Genomic DNA, 17,612 nt, shown 5'->3' with positions numbered 1-17,612 from the left:
ATCCTAAGGTGGTCAGGCTTGCATTCAGAGTCTTTCGGACCAGATTAAATAGGTGTATGCAAAGCAAAATGGGTACAATGTGGGATCTGGCTACATCATTCAACCCTCGCCCTATTCCTATACGGAACCCGACAGGACTTTTCTCTCTCTACTGGGAATATATACACCGCTAGACACACTGTGGCTCTGGTTGAATAGTAAAACACATTACATCCTATGTCCTTTCATTACAACTTTTACTTGACCTCGATGAAAAACATAATGTTTCAAGGAAAGCAGTCAAGATTTACAATTTACAAGGACATCAGCGGTGCTTGGACAATTCGACACAAAGGGCAGTTTCACATCTGTTGAATATCTCCTTACCAAAGTGTCACCCGATTTTGATTTTTAAAAATAAATCATGGGATTATTTCCCATAGCTATTAATTAATTATTTCCAATTGCCATTCTTCTATTTTGTGTTTGGTTCAATTTATATTGTTTCAGATTTTTGGACTTTTCTCTATTTTCCCAGAAATTAAGCTTATATATAGAAATTAATATAAAAACGATCTATTGCATGTGTTTACCCTTTGTGAAATGAAACACGAAAGCAAGCAGCCCCTCAATTTAGCATTTAGACAATAGGAACAGCTCTTACCATGGCTTCGAACAGATACTTCCGGGTCATTTGTTTAAGAAACCTTCCTAAAAAGCACTGCCGTCCACAGTCACCATGGGACACGCAGAAATTACGGCAACCAATCAAACATTAATAACCCTTTATATAATTTGTTACATCTACCAGGTAACATAAAGAGGATTATATGGGAATTGTCCGTGGCTGTATCCATGTATTTTCTTTGGGGGTCATGTATTTTACCTTCATGAGACATGCACTAAAACGCAGATGTGTTGCACACTACAAAATATAGACTACCATTCGCAAACATTAAAATCAAATACCTTTTCAACCAGCTCACCGACTCGTTTAACACAGGCATAGCTAGGCTCCAACATACACACCTAAGGTATGCAAACTCAGCCTAAATGCACCAACATCTTGCCCATGTTCAGATATGGTTTACCTTATTGCACATTGAACCTAATGTGGCAATGTTGTTTTAGTAATATTTTACTACAACTTAATGCGTCTACCTGTAATGCAGGTAGCCTACATCTCTCAAACCTTGCCTCGTCCGTTGAGCACGTGAGGACTACGGCATGAAACCACACGTCTGGGAGCATGGGCTTCCTGACGACGCACCTATGGACCAAATACAGGTTATCATAGGCTATATTCACAGTCTACAAGACATAAATAACGTTTTTTTTTTCCTTCTGTTTGATGTGGTCTGTGGTCAATATAAGTCATACCAGGACTAAATAACTTATCTAAACTAAAAAATATGCACAGCCAAACAACTCGATACCTTGTTTTATCATGAATGCATCATGTAGGATATTCGAATTAGAAACAAGTCTTAGAAGCACTGACTGATTGTGGGTGTTCATGATGAAAGCTATTCATTTCTTTGTGAAGTACGAAGTTGGACTAGAGCAACGCTTTTTGGGACAGAACTGAACATTTTCTAATAAAATGTTGTTTAGCAGCCTACATCTTTTTAAAAATGTTGAATAAATATGGTCAAATTATAGAAAATGGGTACGTTTGCAAATATTTAATAGAATCCTTTAACAAAGGTGAAAAGCTTATTTAGCTCTGATGCAGTTATCTAATGCAGCGTTTAGTACGTTTTGGATAATCAGCTGGATGACTAATGTGGATTACAAGACACCGTTGTCGCCAATTAAGTAATTAAGTTTCAGTGTTTAGACAGGCAAGTGAGAATAATCGGGCCTTCTAATCACCCAAAAACAATCAAGAGCAGCGGTCTGTTTAGTAAATGTTGGAACCGTGCATAAGCCAAGATGCATGAAAACTCATATTGGCTGAACTTGAGTACATTTACAGGACTGTTATAAGCTTTGAATTAAATCTTCAGGCGCCAGATACAAGATGCAGGGGTAAAAGGTTGATCAAATAAAATGAAACAGCCTACTGTAAATATTTAGAATGTGTACTGATTGTTACCTTCCCATAATGATTATAGCATCATTAGCTGCCATACATTTAGACCATTTTCCAAAAGAGTTTCAGTAGTTGAATTATCATGGGATGTTCATTCATTGATGTCATCTAAAGTATTTATATTTATTATCTTCCGATTCATTTACAATTCCATACTGATATAAAATAATTGTATGAACACAGTTCTGACACAATTTAATTCAATGTTAAGATAAATCCCCCCCAAAAAGGACATGCTCAGAGTAAATACTCCCTTTCTTAAACAAAACATTCCCACTTTGACTTTTTCCCCCATTTTTTTTCACATTTTCACCTATGAATATAAACGTACACAAAGACATCAGAATGACAAAAACACAAATATGAACGTGGCTGTCCCTTGCACTCTCTACGTTTATGCTTTGTGCCGGCTAGCAGTGCCCTTAGCCTGAGACACTGGCAAGAAGTCTATGTGCTTAAGTCTTGCTTGTATGGAGGGACTATGGGGCCCCTATTGATCGGGTCCTCTATGAGTGAAGTCCAGGCATTAGTTCCACCAGGGTGACTAGACAGCTGTCTGGAAGCCCATCTACTGGGCCAACATATTGGAGCTGAGTGGAGCTGGGATGTCTGAGAGGGAGCTACTGGCAGGCGGCGGCCTGGGCTGGAGATCCGGATACATACATGGCGCCATTTTGTCATCCCGCTTAGCACTGACAAGAGTGCGATGATGAATCTTCCACGGTCCGCCAGGGGCCAGCCCTAATTACCACTGTCATCTACTGGCACCTGCCCATGCACTCGGCAACTCAAAACATCAAGCTGGGTTATCATGACACACGGGACACACAGAGCGCCTGGTTTAATAGGCTGTCTGTGTGTGAACCAGAGCTGTCCAGAATCACAGATCACGTTCAAGAGCCGAGCCGTTCCCTCCCCTAGAAATTACCTAAAACAAGAAACTAAGGTCATATAATAAACAATATCCTTGACATTGGTCAGGTGTTTTTGAGAGGTAGGCGTGTTTCAATTGGTTTCCATTTACTTGCTTTTAAATACACAAAACTCTTAACATTAACAGACTACACCCAAACCAACAGCGACTACATCGGCCAGATTCTGTTTTTTTCTTCTTGCATGACAGTTTGCGAGCACCTAGAACGTATGGCCTCTGGTCGGCCAGCTTGTCTCCTGATGCCTTTGTAATGGCATCAAGGAGAAGGGGATTCCCTTGGTCTGCTGGTGCATAGCTGCCGATTGATTCTTTGTTATGTACTGGGAACAATGATAATGAACTCATTCATCTTCACCATTTATACATGCGTCTTAAAATGCAGCTCCTGAAAAGAAAGAAAAACCCATTACTGGTTTAGGCTACATTTGATAACAGTGATCCGTTATTATGTTAAGCAACAACATACTGCAAAGGTCTGCCATCTAGTGGTTCATTCGTGTATTGTATTCAAACCGTAAACCAATGAGGACGGTGGTTACCATTTCCACTCCATACTGAAGTGTAAAGAGTGTGAAAACTATTTTTTAGGATATAGGATATAATAACAGACTTCATTCATATAGCACCTTGTTAAACCATGTTTGTTCATAAACAACGTCATAGATCAATAATCAGCAGGTGCTCAAGCGTCTACATACCCAATCCCCTCTGCATCTACCCACCACTGACGGAGGGCATCCTCAACCTCCTCCGGCCGGCCGCCAGGACCCGGCAGCCCTCCTCGTAGTCGTCCTGGTCCACGTTGATCAGCAGCCGCACGCCCTCCGGCCCCGCCGCCTGCCGCATGGAGTCGGTGATGAACACGCACTTCAGGGCCTCCAGCAGCACCCCGCTCAGGTAGTCCTTCCAGAAGGCCTGCAGGTTCTCCCACTCCGTGAACTTTATGCTGCAGCCCACCGAGCCCAGGCTGCGGGCGCCCAGCAGGGAGCTGGCGCGGCTGAACAGCTCAAACTGCCGCTCCAGCGGGTGGGGTTTGTCCGACGACACGCGGCTGCGCAGCGCCGCGTCGTGCTCCAGGTACTCGGCGCGCACGCGCAGCCGCACGTAAGCTGTGATGGGGGGGGGGGAGGGCGTCGCCGGCGAGGGGGAGGGGGAGGGAGGGTAGATAAGTTGATGAGAAGAGCGGATGAGTTGATGATGCAGTGAGAGGTGGAGCAGCGAGGACGATACAAGACGAGAGAGGCAGAGGATGTGGAATGAGGAAGAGGGAAGTTGGAAGAAGAGTAATAGATGTTTGGGCAGTTGAAACGGGACAGGAGTTGAAGTGGAATTGGAGGAGGGGGTGGTGGTGAAGGTCAAGGACGTGATCACAGGTCAGAACACAAAGGGAAAGAGGGACATAAAGGAAGAGTTAACCAGATCGGCTTGTTGAAGTTGCTCACATGAATGGACTGCATCAAGCGGTCCATGCATTAGGAAGGTGGAAGGGCTTGGATTGTGACACTGTGTCGGCGGACTGACTGGAGGAGCTAGTGGGAACTCTTTGAGAGCAGCCTGTGGAGAGCGCGTGTTGAGGAGTGCAGACGGTAAGGTTTGCAGAGCGGTAGAGTAGGATTGGGTAGTGGATCATTCAGAATTGGAGAAGCTGAATATTCACTAGAGCACTATGTGTTAGAGTTCTTTGGTTCAATGACCAGTTTTTTAATAGACAGACAGGCAGGATTCAAGGATTGAGATTTCAGGCTCAGAACAACTGAGGAAAGGCAGAGGAGAATCAAATAGCGTTGTGGATGTGGTTAATAAGGGCAATATGTTTTAAAATTGTATTGTATTTTTGGTATGTTTCTGTTCTAAAAAAAGAGATAAAATATTAAAGTCATTAGGGTCCCAAAACAAATGGCCTTTGAGCTCCACAGTAAAAGGATTGGCGTTCATGCAACAGCACAACGAAGCACAGAGAAGGATCAGAAGATACATACTGTACTGAGCAAGAGCAACGCAGTGATCCTTGTCTCATGTCATTATCCCAGAGCTCGCAGCGGACACCTGGAGCAGGCGACTTTTGAGCTGAAACAAAGACACCCCTCCCCCCAAACCCTACAACCCCTTTCACCATCGGGATGGTACGTACACTTCCAGTGGTGTGATCTCAGGGAACAGCCTCAGTCTTCTTGCAACGGGTATTATTGTTTTCAGCTAAAACTGCGTTTCATGCTCACAAATATCGGACATTTATAGAAACATTCAACATCTAGAAAGCAAAGACTATGACCATGGAATATGTAAAGAAAATACGAAGCAATTGGTTTAATTGCAAGAAAGGTTCTGGTCCTAAATAAAGCAAGTTCAAGTATTGAACATAAAATCAAAGTGGATTTCTGCTAGTCAAAACGGTGAAGAATTATAGTTAACAGTGTAACTTTACATTTGCTCCTTATGGATATATTTGTAAACAGTAAGTTGGAAAGGAAAGAACATGCGGGAATAACTAACCAATTTAAAGAAAGACAATAAGTGAAGGCAGGAGACGTTTGCAATAGATTATCTTTGTGTCAATGTAAGAAAAAGAGCAAAGAACAGTTTGATTGACCTAAAAACACAAGGGTTGACTTTGAGAAAAATTAGAACAAAATAATTACAAGTCCATGGGCAAATAAAGAAAGTGGAGCATGACAGGCCACTTGCATATAACAAGTTATGAGGGACCTTAAGCATACAACACAATCAGTTCCTACACACACTGACTGTCAAACTCCTCATTAACATAGCAGGTGCGGACTGAATCCCTCTTTAATGGGAGGCAAATGCATCTACAGAAGGACAAACAGAGCATCGCCCTTCTCACACAGGCAGGGGAACAGAGTGTCCCAGAGGGAGGGCTCCATTTGGCAATACATTGATTCCACATCCAAGAAGGATCCGGAGAGACGTTGAACAAAGCACAAGGACAGCAAGTTTATACTTTGAGACGTCTTAAAAACAGCTAAAGCCCCTCTTGAGATAAACACTCGCCCTTCATGTGACTAAATGCATTTATAGACCGCCTTCTCCGTTTCCTATTGGAGCGGCATGGGGTGAAAAGATAGCGGCGGAATACTAAATAAATATATAAATATAAAAATAACGGAATGACAGCAGCACAGCAGCAGTCATTTCGTTAGGGTTACAGAGCACTTCACGCTTCAGCAGACAGCAGAGCAATGCACTTAAAAAAACGACATTAGAAGTTTTCATCCCCCCCCCCCCCCCCCTCTCTTAAAAAACCAAGCCCTTCTCTGCTTCCTTTATCTCACCCCACCAGGAAAAAAGACAAAAACAACCACACACCCCAAAAAAAGTTTTAAGTACCCATTTATAAGAAGTCACTTGGTGCAGGGAGCTTCAACCGTTTATTGATCCGTTCTCCTGCTCAACGACTGACCACGAGAGAGAGGGAGAGCCGGTGGAGAGAGTTGGGGGAGCGCAGGAGAAACAGGCAGACAAAACTCTTTGTGATTTCCCCCCTCTCGACAAAAAAAAAAATAGCTCTGGGTATCTTTATTTTTTTGCGTAGTTTGAGCGCTCAGTGTTCGTTCTCACCCTCTTATTGTGTCTGAGGACACACTGTGTGTGTGTGTGTGTCTTCCTGACATACACAGGTCGGTCTGTTTAGAACTGTGGACACAGAAAGGACAGGCGGAGGGAGAGAGAGAGAGAGAGAGAGAGAGAGAGGAGAGAAAAGCACAAGTGGGTTGGATATGGGTCTATTGGAACGCTTCTGACTCTTTTTTTCAAGAACAGGCAGACATGGCAAAGCATCTATTAGTTGGCGAAGAGATTGGTCATTAGGGCTACAACTGGCAATGGAAAGTAAATCCTCGAGGAATGGACTGCAGATCAGCACTCTACAGTGACAAAGTAGCATCTAAGCGGGATGCGTATGAGTACCCACAATCCCCCAGCCCCATTTCTTCACACTATGAGCTTAATATTTCTCAGGGTTATGGTCCGTGCTAACCACTAACAGGCATCACAGGCATCCTATTTAGATAAGCCGACACTTGCTGCTGAAGATTTCCACACACACACACACACACACACACACAACACAGTGTCCAGCACTTGTAGTGGACGTTGTAACATTCGGACGGTAATTGAGACACTTCACTGAAAATGATCTGAGAAATGAATACTGACAGGTAATGGTATTAGAGGTGGAGCCGTCAACCGGCCCAAGTGCCCTATCTATCTCCGCTCCCCCACACACACACACACACACACACACACACACACACACACACACACACACACACACACACACACACACACACACACACACACACACACACACACACACACACACACACACACACACACACACACCTCAGAAGAGCAACTGTTGTGGTTCATAAACTACTGTGCTCTGCCTCCAGGCTGATTGTCAGCCATTTTAGGTATTCACCAAGACACAAACCAGTTGAACCGCGTTACAGATGTAAATATGGTGACTTGGGGGCCTGAAGACAGTTTATGCTTTGTAAACCAGGCAACCAAACATTCGGACCATCCAGCCAAACTACTCTGTGAGAGGAGGGAGGGGTTTACTTTGCACACCGATGCAGGAGAGAGACCGCAACTGAGCTGCACACTCATGCGTGTGCGCACACAGCAGAGAGACAAACTTACAGACTTCTTTTTTTCGTTTCCCAGCCTCCCTGTTTTTCACATTTATTTTCTCCATGCATCCATTGATTCCAAGGCTACTCGTTCTGAGTCGCAATCCTGAGTCAACCTGGTGGAATCAAATGGTGGCGTCAAGACAGCCACATTTTCACTCTCATCACTCCTAACTCTGCATAGCTAGCCAGGCCGGCCTTTGCATTAGCTCGATATGAACAGAGGATGCGTTTTAGTAAAGCCTGCGTCGGCCTGAACGCCGTCATGGGCAGGGCAGTCATTGAGAAACACCACCATTGAAAGCGCCTCCATGAATGGCAAGCACATTTCAATCAATGTCAAAGGCCATTCATGTTTGGCGTTTGTTTCATCCCACTGCAGTCAGAGGAATTGTTCAGGCATAAGGAAGGCAGGGAAAAACTCAGGAAATGAACTTGAGTTTTTTTCTGATCTAAATGACTCATTTAAAAATCACTTGTTCAGGCTGATATCATCGCCATGTCATTAATGTTTAGCAGGAATGGAGCCCATCATGGGCTGTTTCAGGTGCTGAATGGAGCAGGCAAGTCTGGTACTGGAGGGGGGAAAAGAGAGCAGACTGCGTACCAGATTGGGCTCTTAACCACTGCAGCTGAAGGTAATGCTTTAGTGGGGGGAGAGAAAGAGGTGGAATGAGCAGAGAGGAAGGGAATAGAGGACACAGAGGCAGGGAGATAACCCCCCAGATCAGGTAGGTGTTTTAAGTCATGGAAAATAAAAAGGTTGTTTCATCAAAACATGTTCAGACATAAATAAATAAATTGGCATGTGAGAAAATGGGCGAAGATATAGAGGTCTGCCAGCCACCTCCCCTTCTGTCATCAAAAGCGGCCCTTTCGAATGGACGCTTGGCTTTACATCATGATGTTTGTCATGTCCTGTCTGGCATTCATGTATTGCATTCTACTATTCTGTTGTGTTGTTTGTTTTAAGCTCAAGTACCGCAAGAAAATCCCCCAAGCCTCTGTAGTCATTCAACTTGAATTGAGTTAAATGTTTCAATGTAATCTTTTTGAAACATCAGTATTTGACTATTCCTTTCAATTCCATGAGCAGTTTTGAAAACCAGCCTTCTAGTCATTACCTTAAAAATAGACCTGAGCTCCTTGGCGTCATACATCTGGTGCAAATTAATTAATTCTGGGGGCATAACTGATCTGATCAATTACTTTTCCATGCAAGTAATTGGGTGCAACACAATCGATCAACAACGATGTTTTTTTATGTGTTTTTTTTTCTATTAACATTTAGCTTAATACTATGATCACTGAAGGAATATTATTACATGGCTAAGAAAAATATTTTGGCAACTCTGTAATAACATACAGAGCTAGAGTTTGACTATAATTGTCATTAAAGTCGCAATGTGTAAGATTTAGCCTTTACCAGCTAGTAGGCGGGAGACTTCCAGGATTCTAAAAACTCAACGTGTTCTGTCCAATCCAACTGCCTATGCAGCTGTGTGAAGACCTGTTCTGAGAGGTCAGCACAGGTTACATTGATTTTAGGTGGTAGTTCACATTCATGCCTGCCTTGTTACTCCCTAGGCTGTCCTTGTTAGACACCCATAATTAGTTAGACACCCATAATTACCTCTAAAGGTAGAACAGGGTTTACACACGAAGCATGGACGTTAGTTTGCATAACAGATGGGGATCTGACTACAACGCTGTAAAGAACCATGGATGTTTGAGATGAATAGATGATGGAGTTGGTAAACAGATGCAGATGGGTCGTAAAAGTGATGGGGAGAGATTATGGTGGGAAAATGAAGAAGAAGAGAGAGGCAGGTTATAGGTGGGGGAGCCCTGTTAGAGATAATAAAAAAGGTGCACTCACCGAAGTAAACTGCGTCTGTTGGCGGCAGCTGTGGAGGGCCCGGCCGGTCGGACCCCTTGGGCCTGCGGCTCCAGCCGTAACCCCTCTTCCGTCTCCTCCTCCTGCAGGCAGGGTCCCCAGGCAGGGAGTTGCTGCTAGTATCTGGAAGGACAAGGCTGGTACTTAATCAAGGAAATCCAGCCCAGTCAATGTCAAGTCTTCTTTTATGTTTTTGTTGTCGGTGTTATGGTATTCATTTATGTTTCTGTAGGCCGTCTCCAGACCACAATCTTGCATGACACCCTTGTGGTGAAGAGGAAAACTACAATATTAAAGGATTTCGAGGACATTATCATGAAACTATTATCATAGCCTTTGCCTATTTTAATGACGTAGAATATATATATATATATATATAAATTGCGCCTTCAAAGAGTTACAATTAAGTCAATTAAAAACGTATTGAATTGACCAATTAATAAAATAAAATGTATTGAACTTCCAATGCTGGAATGTCATTCCTTAAAAGGATGTATAATGAGTATTAAAAAGCAACACGCATCCAGGAATGTGTGCTTACTCACCAGTTCTCCAGTGTGTTATTGTTGACACAGGCATCATTTTGTTCTCTGTAGCTAAGTAGGGAACTATTCGTTCTGGAGACACTTAATGAGAAAAGAAACATGGGTCAACATCTGGTCGCTCCAATATCAATATGCAAACAATTTATTTTAAAAGGCTACCAATTTTCTCCAATAGGAATCCAATATCAGTTTCCAAATAGACAAAATGGAGGCCACATTTGAATTATTTCTAACTTGTACAACATAAGTTATGTTTTATTCCCCGTATTTCAATAAAGACTGTTTTCCACACCTTGATTGAACATACGTCATACCATATACATCTACACACTTGTATGCCTCATCTGTAAGACATTGAGATCAAGTTAAGTGATCGGATTATGTATTGTGACATTGACAATAAAAAGCACCTCACCTGTCCTCCTTTTCTTGCGTGAAACTAAGGGCAAGAGATCGTGACGAGTGAGGACCCTCAGGAGCTGGAGCAAGGGCTCCAGGTTTACTTCACTGAGGTAACCTCGTCTCTCCAGCTGCAGCAGCAGATCCAGGCCGCTTTTAGGGGTGTGCAGGGAGGCCGTATTCCCTCGGTTACCCTGGGGTTTCATCCTCCTCCACGCACTAAGGAGCGCAGCAGTAGGGGGCACGCCTGGGTCAGTTGGGTCTTCCTTGCAGGGCTCGACTGTCCACGCTGCTGGATCAAGGGGGTGTTGTGCACAAAACGCTTCGTCCAGCAGAAACGACAGCACCTCAATGTCCTCCACCGTCAGTTGAGAGCCAACTATTTGGAACACCTCGTGAAGGGAAAGCATCTCGTAGTAGTTGAGGCATTCAGTTTCATCCCAGTAAAACGAATCATTGAGACGATAGCTTGGGGTTTGAATGAAGTCCATGTCCGAGGATACTCTCATGGCTTTTCGTGTGGACCAGAGCTGTTAAAAATGTTTATATTGTTTATTATACATATGTATACCCATACTGATTACCACCAGCTGCAATCCCGTTTTTTAAGTAATGTTAATTGTAGGAAAAGTTACTCGGAAAGAAACTTGTAAAGTTTATCAAACTTACCTGCTTTCAACAGGTTGGCCGTCGAACAAGTCCAACCGATAGAAAGACTGAATGTGAATCTGCTGCAGTGTGAAACTATTGTCGTCGTTTCACTACACACGGTGTCCATAGGAAAGCAGCAGCTCCATACACGCCCAGCAACTGGTGCAGCAAATTCTTCTCTCTCTCTCTCTCTCTCTCTCTCTCTCTGTCTGTCACTCTCTATATCTATATCTATACATATGTATATTTCTCACGCGCTCTCTCTCATTACGTAACTGATCACGTTCCTGTAGAGGGGAAAAAAAATAACACAAACAACCAAGACCAAATAATAAAACCAATAAAACACATGTTGACATATCGTCGATATAAAGACTCAGAGACAGGGCAAGTAGGCTGCAATCAGTATGAAGCAAGTGTAATCGTGTTTGCAATGTCAACCTGCACTTGGTTCTATGAACATCCTTTTTGTACCGACAGCGATATATTGATGCATGATGACAAATGTACTTATTGTAAGTCGCTTTGGATAAAAGCGTCTGCTAAATGCCCTAAATGTAAAATGCAAAACATATTTCAAAAAGCAAATATTTGGGAATGCTGTCTTTCCCTGCGGCCAGCTGATGATCTGAAACATAACAACATACCAGGGGCTGACTCCTCGGTCAGGAAACTGATCCACATTAACTTGTGTTTTCATAAGATTCTGCGTATACATACACACATAACTGTGGATATTGTAGAGCCTATCAATTCTCACCGTTACTTTATTTTAAGATCCGTATTTTTTCATGGTATTTGCTCGTACGCATTCTACTAGTGCAATAACAAACCACCGACCAATCAGAGCACCCTGTGTCGTTTTATTAGAACCGGTCTCCGATCGGTTCCTGTACGAGTTTATAGTAGATTCACCGCAGCGAGGAGACGCTGCAGCTGACCCCGGACCAGGTAATACAATGGCGTTTCCATTGTTGTCCACAAGGGGCAACGTCTACTGTGAGCATGTACACAGGAAGTATAACCAATAGCTACACATCACATCCGTCAAGTGGTAACTTAAACTAAACAACAGGGCAGAAGATTTTAAACCTCTGTTGTGAGTATAGTTTGCGTTTTTCGAACGCATTGGCCGATGGGTTTGTATGTCTATCAAACAGTAAATTTTGAAGGAAGGAAAAAGTGCGGTTTGTATTAGGGCGATGTAGCCTCACTTCTGACTGTGGAGCCTATCCCAGTCACAGCCCTCAGTAAACCTTTCTTTTTCATACACTTTGGAAATGTTGTGTTGACCTAAATACAAAGCATAGACATCCTATGTTACTTTACTGAATATAGTCCTGTTAGCGAGTTTAGCAGTGAATAACCTTTTAGTGACTAAGATGTCTACACATATTTTCCATTCCTTGAATGTCCTCGTACGGATACAAACAACTATAAATTATATTTAACACGCACACACCTCATAGGAATCGGAATAGATGACAACCGGAGCCCCCAAGGGTGAAAACTGCCTGGTGGACATGGACAGCAAGGCAGGAGGGTTGTTCAGCGCGGAGGAATCCCACCCCACTGGAACCGGTGGAGCAGGAATCATGTCGAGGTAAGGAACTTCATCGTCGTTGTTTGTCAATCTCTACTGTGCTTACTTCAATAATCTTATAATAACGCAAATATATTAGAGCAAACAAGCAATCGTTGTTGTCTTATTAGCATTTATATTCGAACGTAACAAGTTATGTTACTTTGTAACGTCTTGGGCCTTAAATGTTTCTATCTACTTATTGGGCCCCTTTTTGACTAGCACTACATGTTCTTTATTATTTTTAACACCTGTATTTAGCAAGGAAAACATGTTGAAACATAACTGATCTGCCTTGAAATTAATCATTTGTGTTTTCAAGGGGTTTGCTTTTGCTGTTATTTTCAAGTAACAAAGTTCAAGTAACAACGAAACACAACAAACTTAAGGGATGTACAGACTACTCAACTAGATATATATTTATTATTTTAAAACATACAATATATAAACACATTATTGATGCTTGAGTTAAACATTTTTATAATGCAAAAGTCTTGGCACTAACCCCAAGTTTATTAGGGATAAAATACATAGGATCTGGCATTCAAAAGACACTCAACAGTTTTAGTGTCTTGATAACTAAAAGTGGCTATGGTCCATTCATATAAAATGATTGCAAAGTTTGGGGGTATGCATACAACCGTTGTGTTTTTATTTTAAGGGTCTACACACACAGGGGGCAGGATACTCCACGTCCTTAGGCCCTGAGGCATCCTCAAGCAAGATCCCTTACCCTTACCCACATGGATCCTTAACTCACTATATTCCGCTCTGTTAAAAATCAAGACTGGGTCATGGGAGACCTTGTTCGGGTTGCCAAATAAATATGCGACCCAATATTATGGATATATTTTTAAAGGTTTTTCCTATTAAGGTATTTTCCTTTAATGTAGAGTAAGACAGGAAGGTATGAGAGAGAGAGGGGAAGACATGCCTATGTGGTTAAAATAGTGATTGTGGAACACAAGCCTACCCGTTTGGCATGAGCATTTAAAAAAACTTTCAACAAGGAGCATGTTTTTGATAGTACTGAATGATTGTTTTGTTCTGATAATTTTACTTATAAGTAACATTAACTCTAGAATGAAAGGCTAGCGTACATTGAGTTTGTACATTGTACATTGAGAAACAATGAGCCTGTTAACTCCACCTAAATGCATTTACTTGGTCTCATTTATAAAGTATTCAACGTGTGTATTATGTCTTCAATAACGCTTGCATAAAAAGTTTTACTTCTCATGATTTATACATAAGGCCTATTGTGAATTGGGTCACGATGGTTTGTCATTTAAAAAAATAAATAAAAAATCCCCCGAAAAAGGTTTGGGAAACACTGTCCTAAAGGACTGAATGGTAAAGGTGATGTCGTCTCTCTCCCTCCCAGGATCTGGCTACCTAAGGGCATCTCGGCCAGCCTGATCAAGGAGTGGCTGGAGAAGCGGCGGATGTCCATCCGACCGTGGGCCGGCTTCGTTGACCAGCGCAAGTTCTCCAAGCCGCGCAACTTTGGCGAGCTGTGTCAGAGGATGGTGAAGAACGTGGACACCTACAACAGCAACTACACCTTTATCTTCCTCGGCCTGATCCTCTACTGCATGTAAGGACGGAGTCGAGGAACGGAACGGAGTCTTTTAGGCTTAGAATTTAACTGATTAGCATTTAATTTGAAATGGACATGACAATGATTGCATGAAGTATGCATCCTCATAAAACAATTGTACATGTACACTTTATATTATATTATATAATAAGTTATCTCTAACTAAAAGCAAATAATTGGACCTAAAATAGCAAATAGCCTAAGTTTTTTTTAATAAACGTTAAATAATTGGAGACCGATAACTTAACAGTAAAACAAACTTTGAAGAGCAGTTTATCAAAGAAAGCCAGGCTTCAACTTATTGTACCCTCACTGTTATTCCCCGTGCCTCCTGATAAACATTGTCCTTGGTCTTCCTCAGTGTCAGCTCCCCCATGCTGTTGATCGCCCTGGCGGTGTTCGTCGGTGCCTTCTACATTATTCACCTCAAGTCCATGGAATCCAAGTTGGTCATACTTGGTAAGTAAAGTCACACTAATGTGTATATACGCGTACGTCCTGCATAAAACATGAGGAGCCAGACATCTTATCTTGACGGTCATCTTCACTTTCTGGTACAGGAAAAAGGGGTTCTAAGAAAAAGTTCTTATTCATCAAGAAAATGCACGTCGGAAAAGTAAACAAGGAGACAGTTCTATTGCCTTCAAATTATAAATTATTCTGTGACATTAGAATTGATGATTAACATAGTGGTAAAGCTGCAGTCAAGGTATATAACACCTTGTGTGTGTGTGTGTGTATATATATATATATATATATATATATATATACCTACTACTTTTAAAATAATTTTGAAATGCAAACCTACCTACGACTCGTATTGCTTAAACTGCCGGTATTGGGGTTCAAACCCCTAAGATGAACCCTGACTAACTGCGAAGGATGTAAATATCATTGTCTGTCTCCTTCCACCTTGAGATGGTAACGTGTGTCCTGTGGTCCTCCAGGCAGGGAGCTGAACGTCCCTCATCAGCTGGGTCTGGCGGGAGCCGTGTCCCTGCCTGTGTTCTGGTTGGCCGGTGCTGGTGCTGCCGTCTTCTGGGTTCTCGGTAGGGCCATCCACAGCACCTGATAGGATAGATTTATTCACTCCTGTTCTTTTCTGGGGTTATTGGTTGCTATGTGTGGTTTAAAAAAAAAAGAATGAAAAATAAAAATTATGTCTGTAATGGAATATTAGAAATTAATTTAACTATAAGATTATCCTAAAACCACTGGAAGGAGACGGGCCGTTCGGATTGAAGTGTGTCCTCAATCGTTCTAAGGACCCACATGTTTCCCACACAGTTGGACATTTTGGTACTGATAAATGCAATGGGGATTCTGAGATGCAACGCCCCTTGCTTGCTCCAGCAGTAATGTGGTAGAAAATGATAAAAATGGCTATAATATATTATAACAAAATAAATGTCATTATTAAGATATATTTGCGTTGTTAATCCTAATCATGTGGCAATTATTTACCGTTAAACGCATAAAAGATGCTGCCTGATGATAAATAGCACGAGTTGGAAAAAGATACTTCCTCGACAAAAACAGAAATTGCAGGCCTTGTCCTTCGCTGACCTACGTGGAACCTTACAACTGCCAATTATTTCCTCAGGAGCAACGCTGTTTGTGATTGGCTCCCACGCCGGCTTCCGCGAGCTGGAGGGATCGGACATGGAGGAGCTGCTGATGGAGCCCGTGTAGGGACGGGCTCCCCGCGCTCACCTCGCCCGCGATCGACCTTGTGAGGAGCCAGCCCGCAATCAGTTTCCACCTGACCCCTGCCACCGCCGAGCCCGCAGACGGATGCACTGCACACATGACAGCGGATTTGGATCCCACATAAAACCCTTGTACTGGAGTTACAGTAGTGAAAGGATGGGGCACCTTGTTTTGATGGTTGTTTGAGGATTTAGCAGGCTGTATGGCCCCGGGCGAACCCATTTTCTGTTGTACTGAGGGAATGCCTGTCAATGCAGAAGTTGTACTATATGCAAAGAGAACTACTCTAAATGTTCACATGTAATCCAAATCCTATGCCTTTTTTTCCAATATAGGTACGTTTAAGCTGTCATTGATTTGACTTTGGATAGCTTCGCTATAACAATTGCATAAATTGCTTTGATTTGATTTCTGGCAATATTTTCTTTAGTTGAAGATAGTTTTACATATATACTGAAAATCATAATTTACCAAATCCAATTTCTTTACCTTTCCAATGAAAAAGTGCCACTTTATTCTTTAAGCATGTCTTTTTTTGATTGTGCATTAATAAATAGGACAACGTGTATAAAACTGATTTTATTCAAGAAAGGGATTTAGAATAGCAATGTTTTTATAGTAACTGACGATAAGGTCAGGTTAAAAGGGTCAAACCATATGTATGGGGAAACGGTTTACAGAAGATAGGGCATAAGCACGACTTGCTTGGACATTTTACATATCTAGTTTATTTGTTACCTTCAGTTTTATCATTGCCAAAAAAATGCATTGTGTTTCAAAATTATAATATTGGGCTGTTTGTATACACTCTCAATAAACTATTATTCCTCATCATGATTGCCAGAGTGGGCAGATTGCATGCCGCTGGTTTGATCTCCATTTTATGAAGTTTCTTTCTTTTTAACCATCACATCCTCACTTTGCTCATGGAGGACAGACAGGAGTCAGGACTACACCGTACACAGGGACCCTCAGCACTTCTCAACCGCTGTTTTTCAAATTATTCTGTACACAGCGGACCCCTGATGCTTGTCACTGTCACTAAGCACACCCAATGCTCCCCCCCCCCCCCCCCCCCCCCTCTTCACGTGACCCCATGACCCTGTGCTCTGTCAAAGCCTGGCGAGAGGGACCCCATGCTCAGGTTGCCAAGGCAATGACCTTGGAGAGGGGCCCCCTCGCGCACATTCACGCACAGACACACACACACTCATGCACTGCGGCAAAGGCAAGCCGATCGATATTCTATTATACGGCGGGGGGGGCCGAGGGAGAGGGGAGGCACACTGCAGTGAGCTCACTGCAGAGGCACTGGGGAAATTTGTGAGAGGGTGGGGGTTTGAGCAAGAGCGCCGCAGAACAGTGGGCGTGGGCCAGTGTGTGTGTGTTTCAAACAATATGTCTGGAAAGGGGAGAGACTATTCATTTGTCTCTCGTCGGGAAGTATAAGGCAAAGCAAACTTTTATTTATTTAATTCCAGCAGAATGTGTCAGGGCAAGGTGACCCCCGCTGTCCCCTTGAATCCCAATTGTAGCGCCCTGCGAAGACATGTCCCATCTTGCTT

The 17,612-nt window shown here is 42.7% G+C and overlaps 2 protein-coding genes across 5 annotated transcripts; one reads left to right on the top strand and one right to left on the bottom strand.

Moving 5' to 3' along the window:
* Positions 1 to 2,183: 2,183 nt before the first annotated feature.
* On the bottom strand, positions 2,184 to 12,052 carry dedd1 (death effector domain-containing 1). Of its 4 annotated transcripts, none has more exons than XM_060064113.1 (7): positions 11,803 to 12,052; positions 11,170 to 11,442; positions 10,521 to 11,034; positions 10,106 to 10,186; positions 9,543 to 9,683; positions 3,707 to 4,117; positions 2,184 to 3,393 (listed from the first exon to the last, which is right to left on the bottom strand). In XM_060064113.1, exons 3-6 carry the CDS (start codon positions 11,011 to 11,013, stop codon positions 3,723 to 3,725), a joined length of 1,110 nt encoding a protein of 369 aa, XP_059920096.1. In that variant the 5' UTR covers positions 11,014 to 11,034; positions 11,170 to 11,442; positions 11,803 to 12,052; the 3' UTR covers positions 2,184 to 3,393; positions 3,707 to 3,722. The 4 variants fall into 4 exon arrangements, with proteins under 4 accessions (XP_059920096.1, XP_059920094.1, XP_059920097.1 ...); XM_060064111.1 differs by having other exon boundaries at positions 3,731 to 4,117; XM_060064114.1 differs by having other exon boundaries at positions 3,731 to 4,117; positions 10,106 to 10,177.
* Positions 12,053 to 12,118: 66 nt separating this feature from the next.
* On the top strand, positions 12,119 to 16,884 carry rabac1 (Rab acceptor 1 (prenylated)). The gene is made up of 6 exons (XM_060064116.1): positions 12,119 to 12,254; positions 12,625 to 12,758; positions 14,122 to 14,334; positions 14,699 to 14,796; positions 15,285 to 15,386; positions 15,941 to 16,884. Exons 2-6 carry the CDS (start codon positions 12,637 to 12,639, stop codon positions 16,027 to 16,029), a joined length of 624 nt encoding a protein of 207 aa, XP_059920099.1. The 5' UTR covers positions 12,119 to 12,254; positions 12,625 to 12,636; the 3' UTR covers positions 16,030 to 16,884.
* The last annotated feature ends 728 nt before the right edge of the window (positions 16,885 to 17,612 follow it).

This window comes from Gadus macrocephalus, chromosome 11 (assembly GCF_031168955.1).
Source record: "Gadus macrocephalus chromosome 11, ASM3116895v1".
Classification (NCBI taxonomy): Eukaryota; Metazoa; Chordata; class Actinopteri; order Gadiformes; family Gadidae; genus Gadus; species Gadus macrocephalus.
This window is presented reverse-complemented; position numbering and strand designations above follow the sequence as displayed.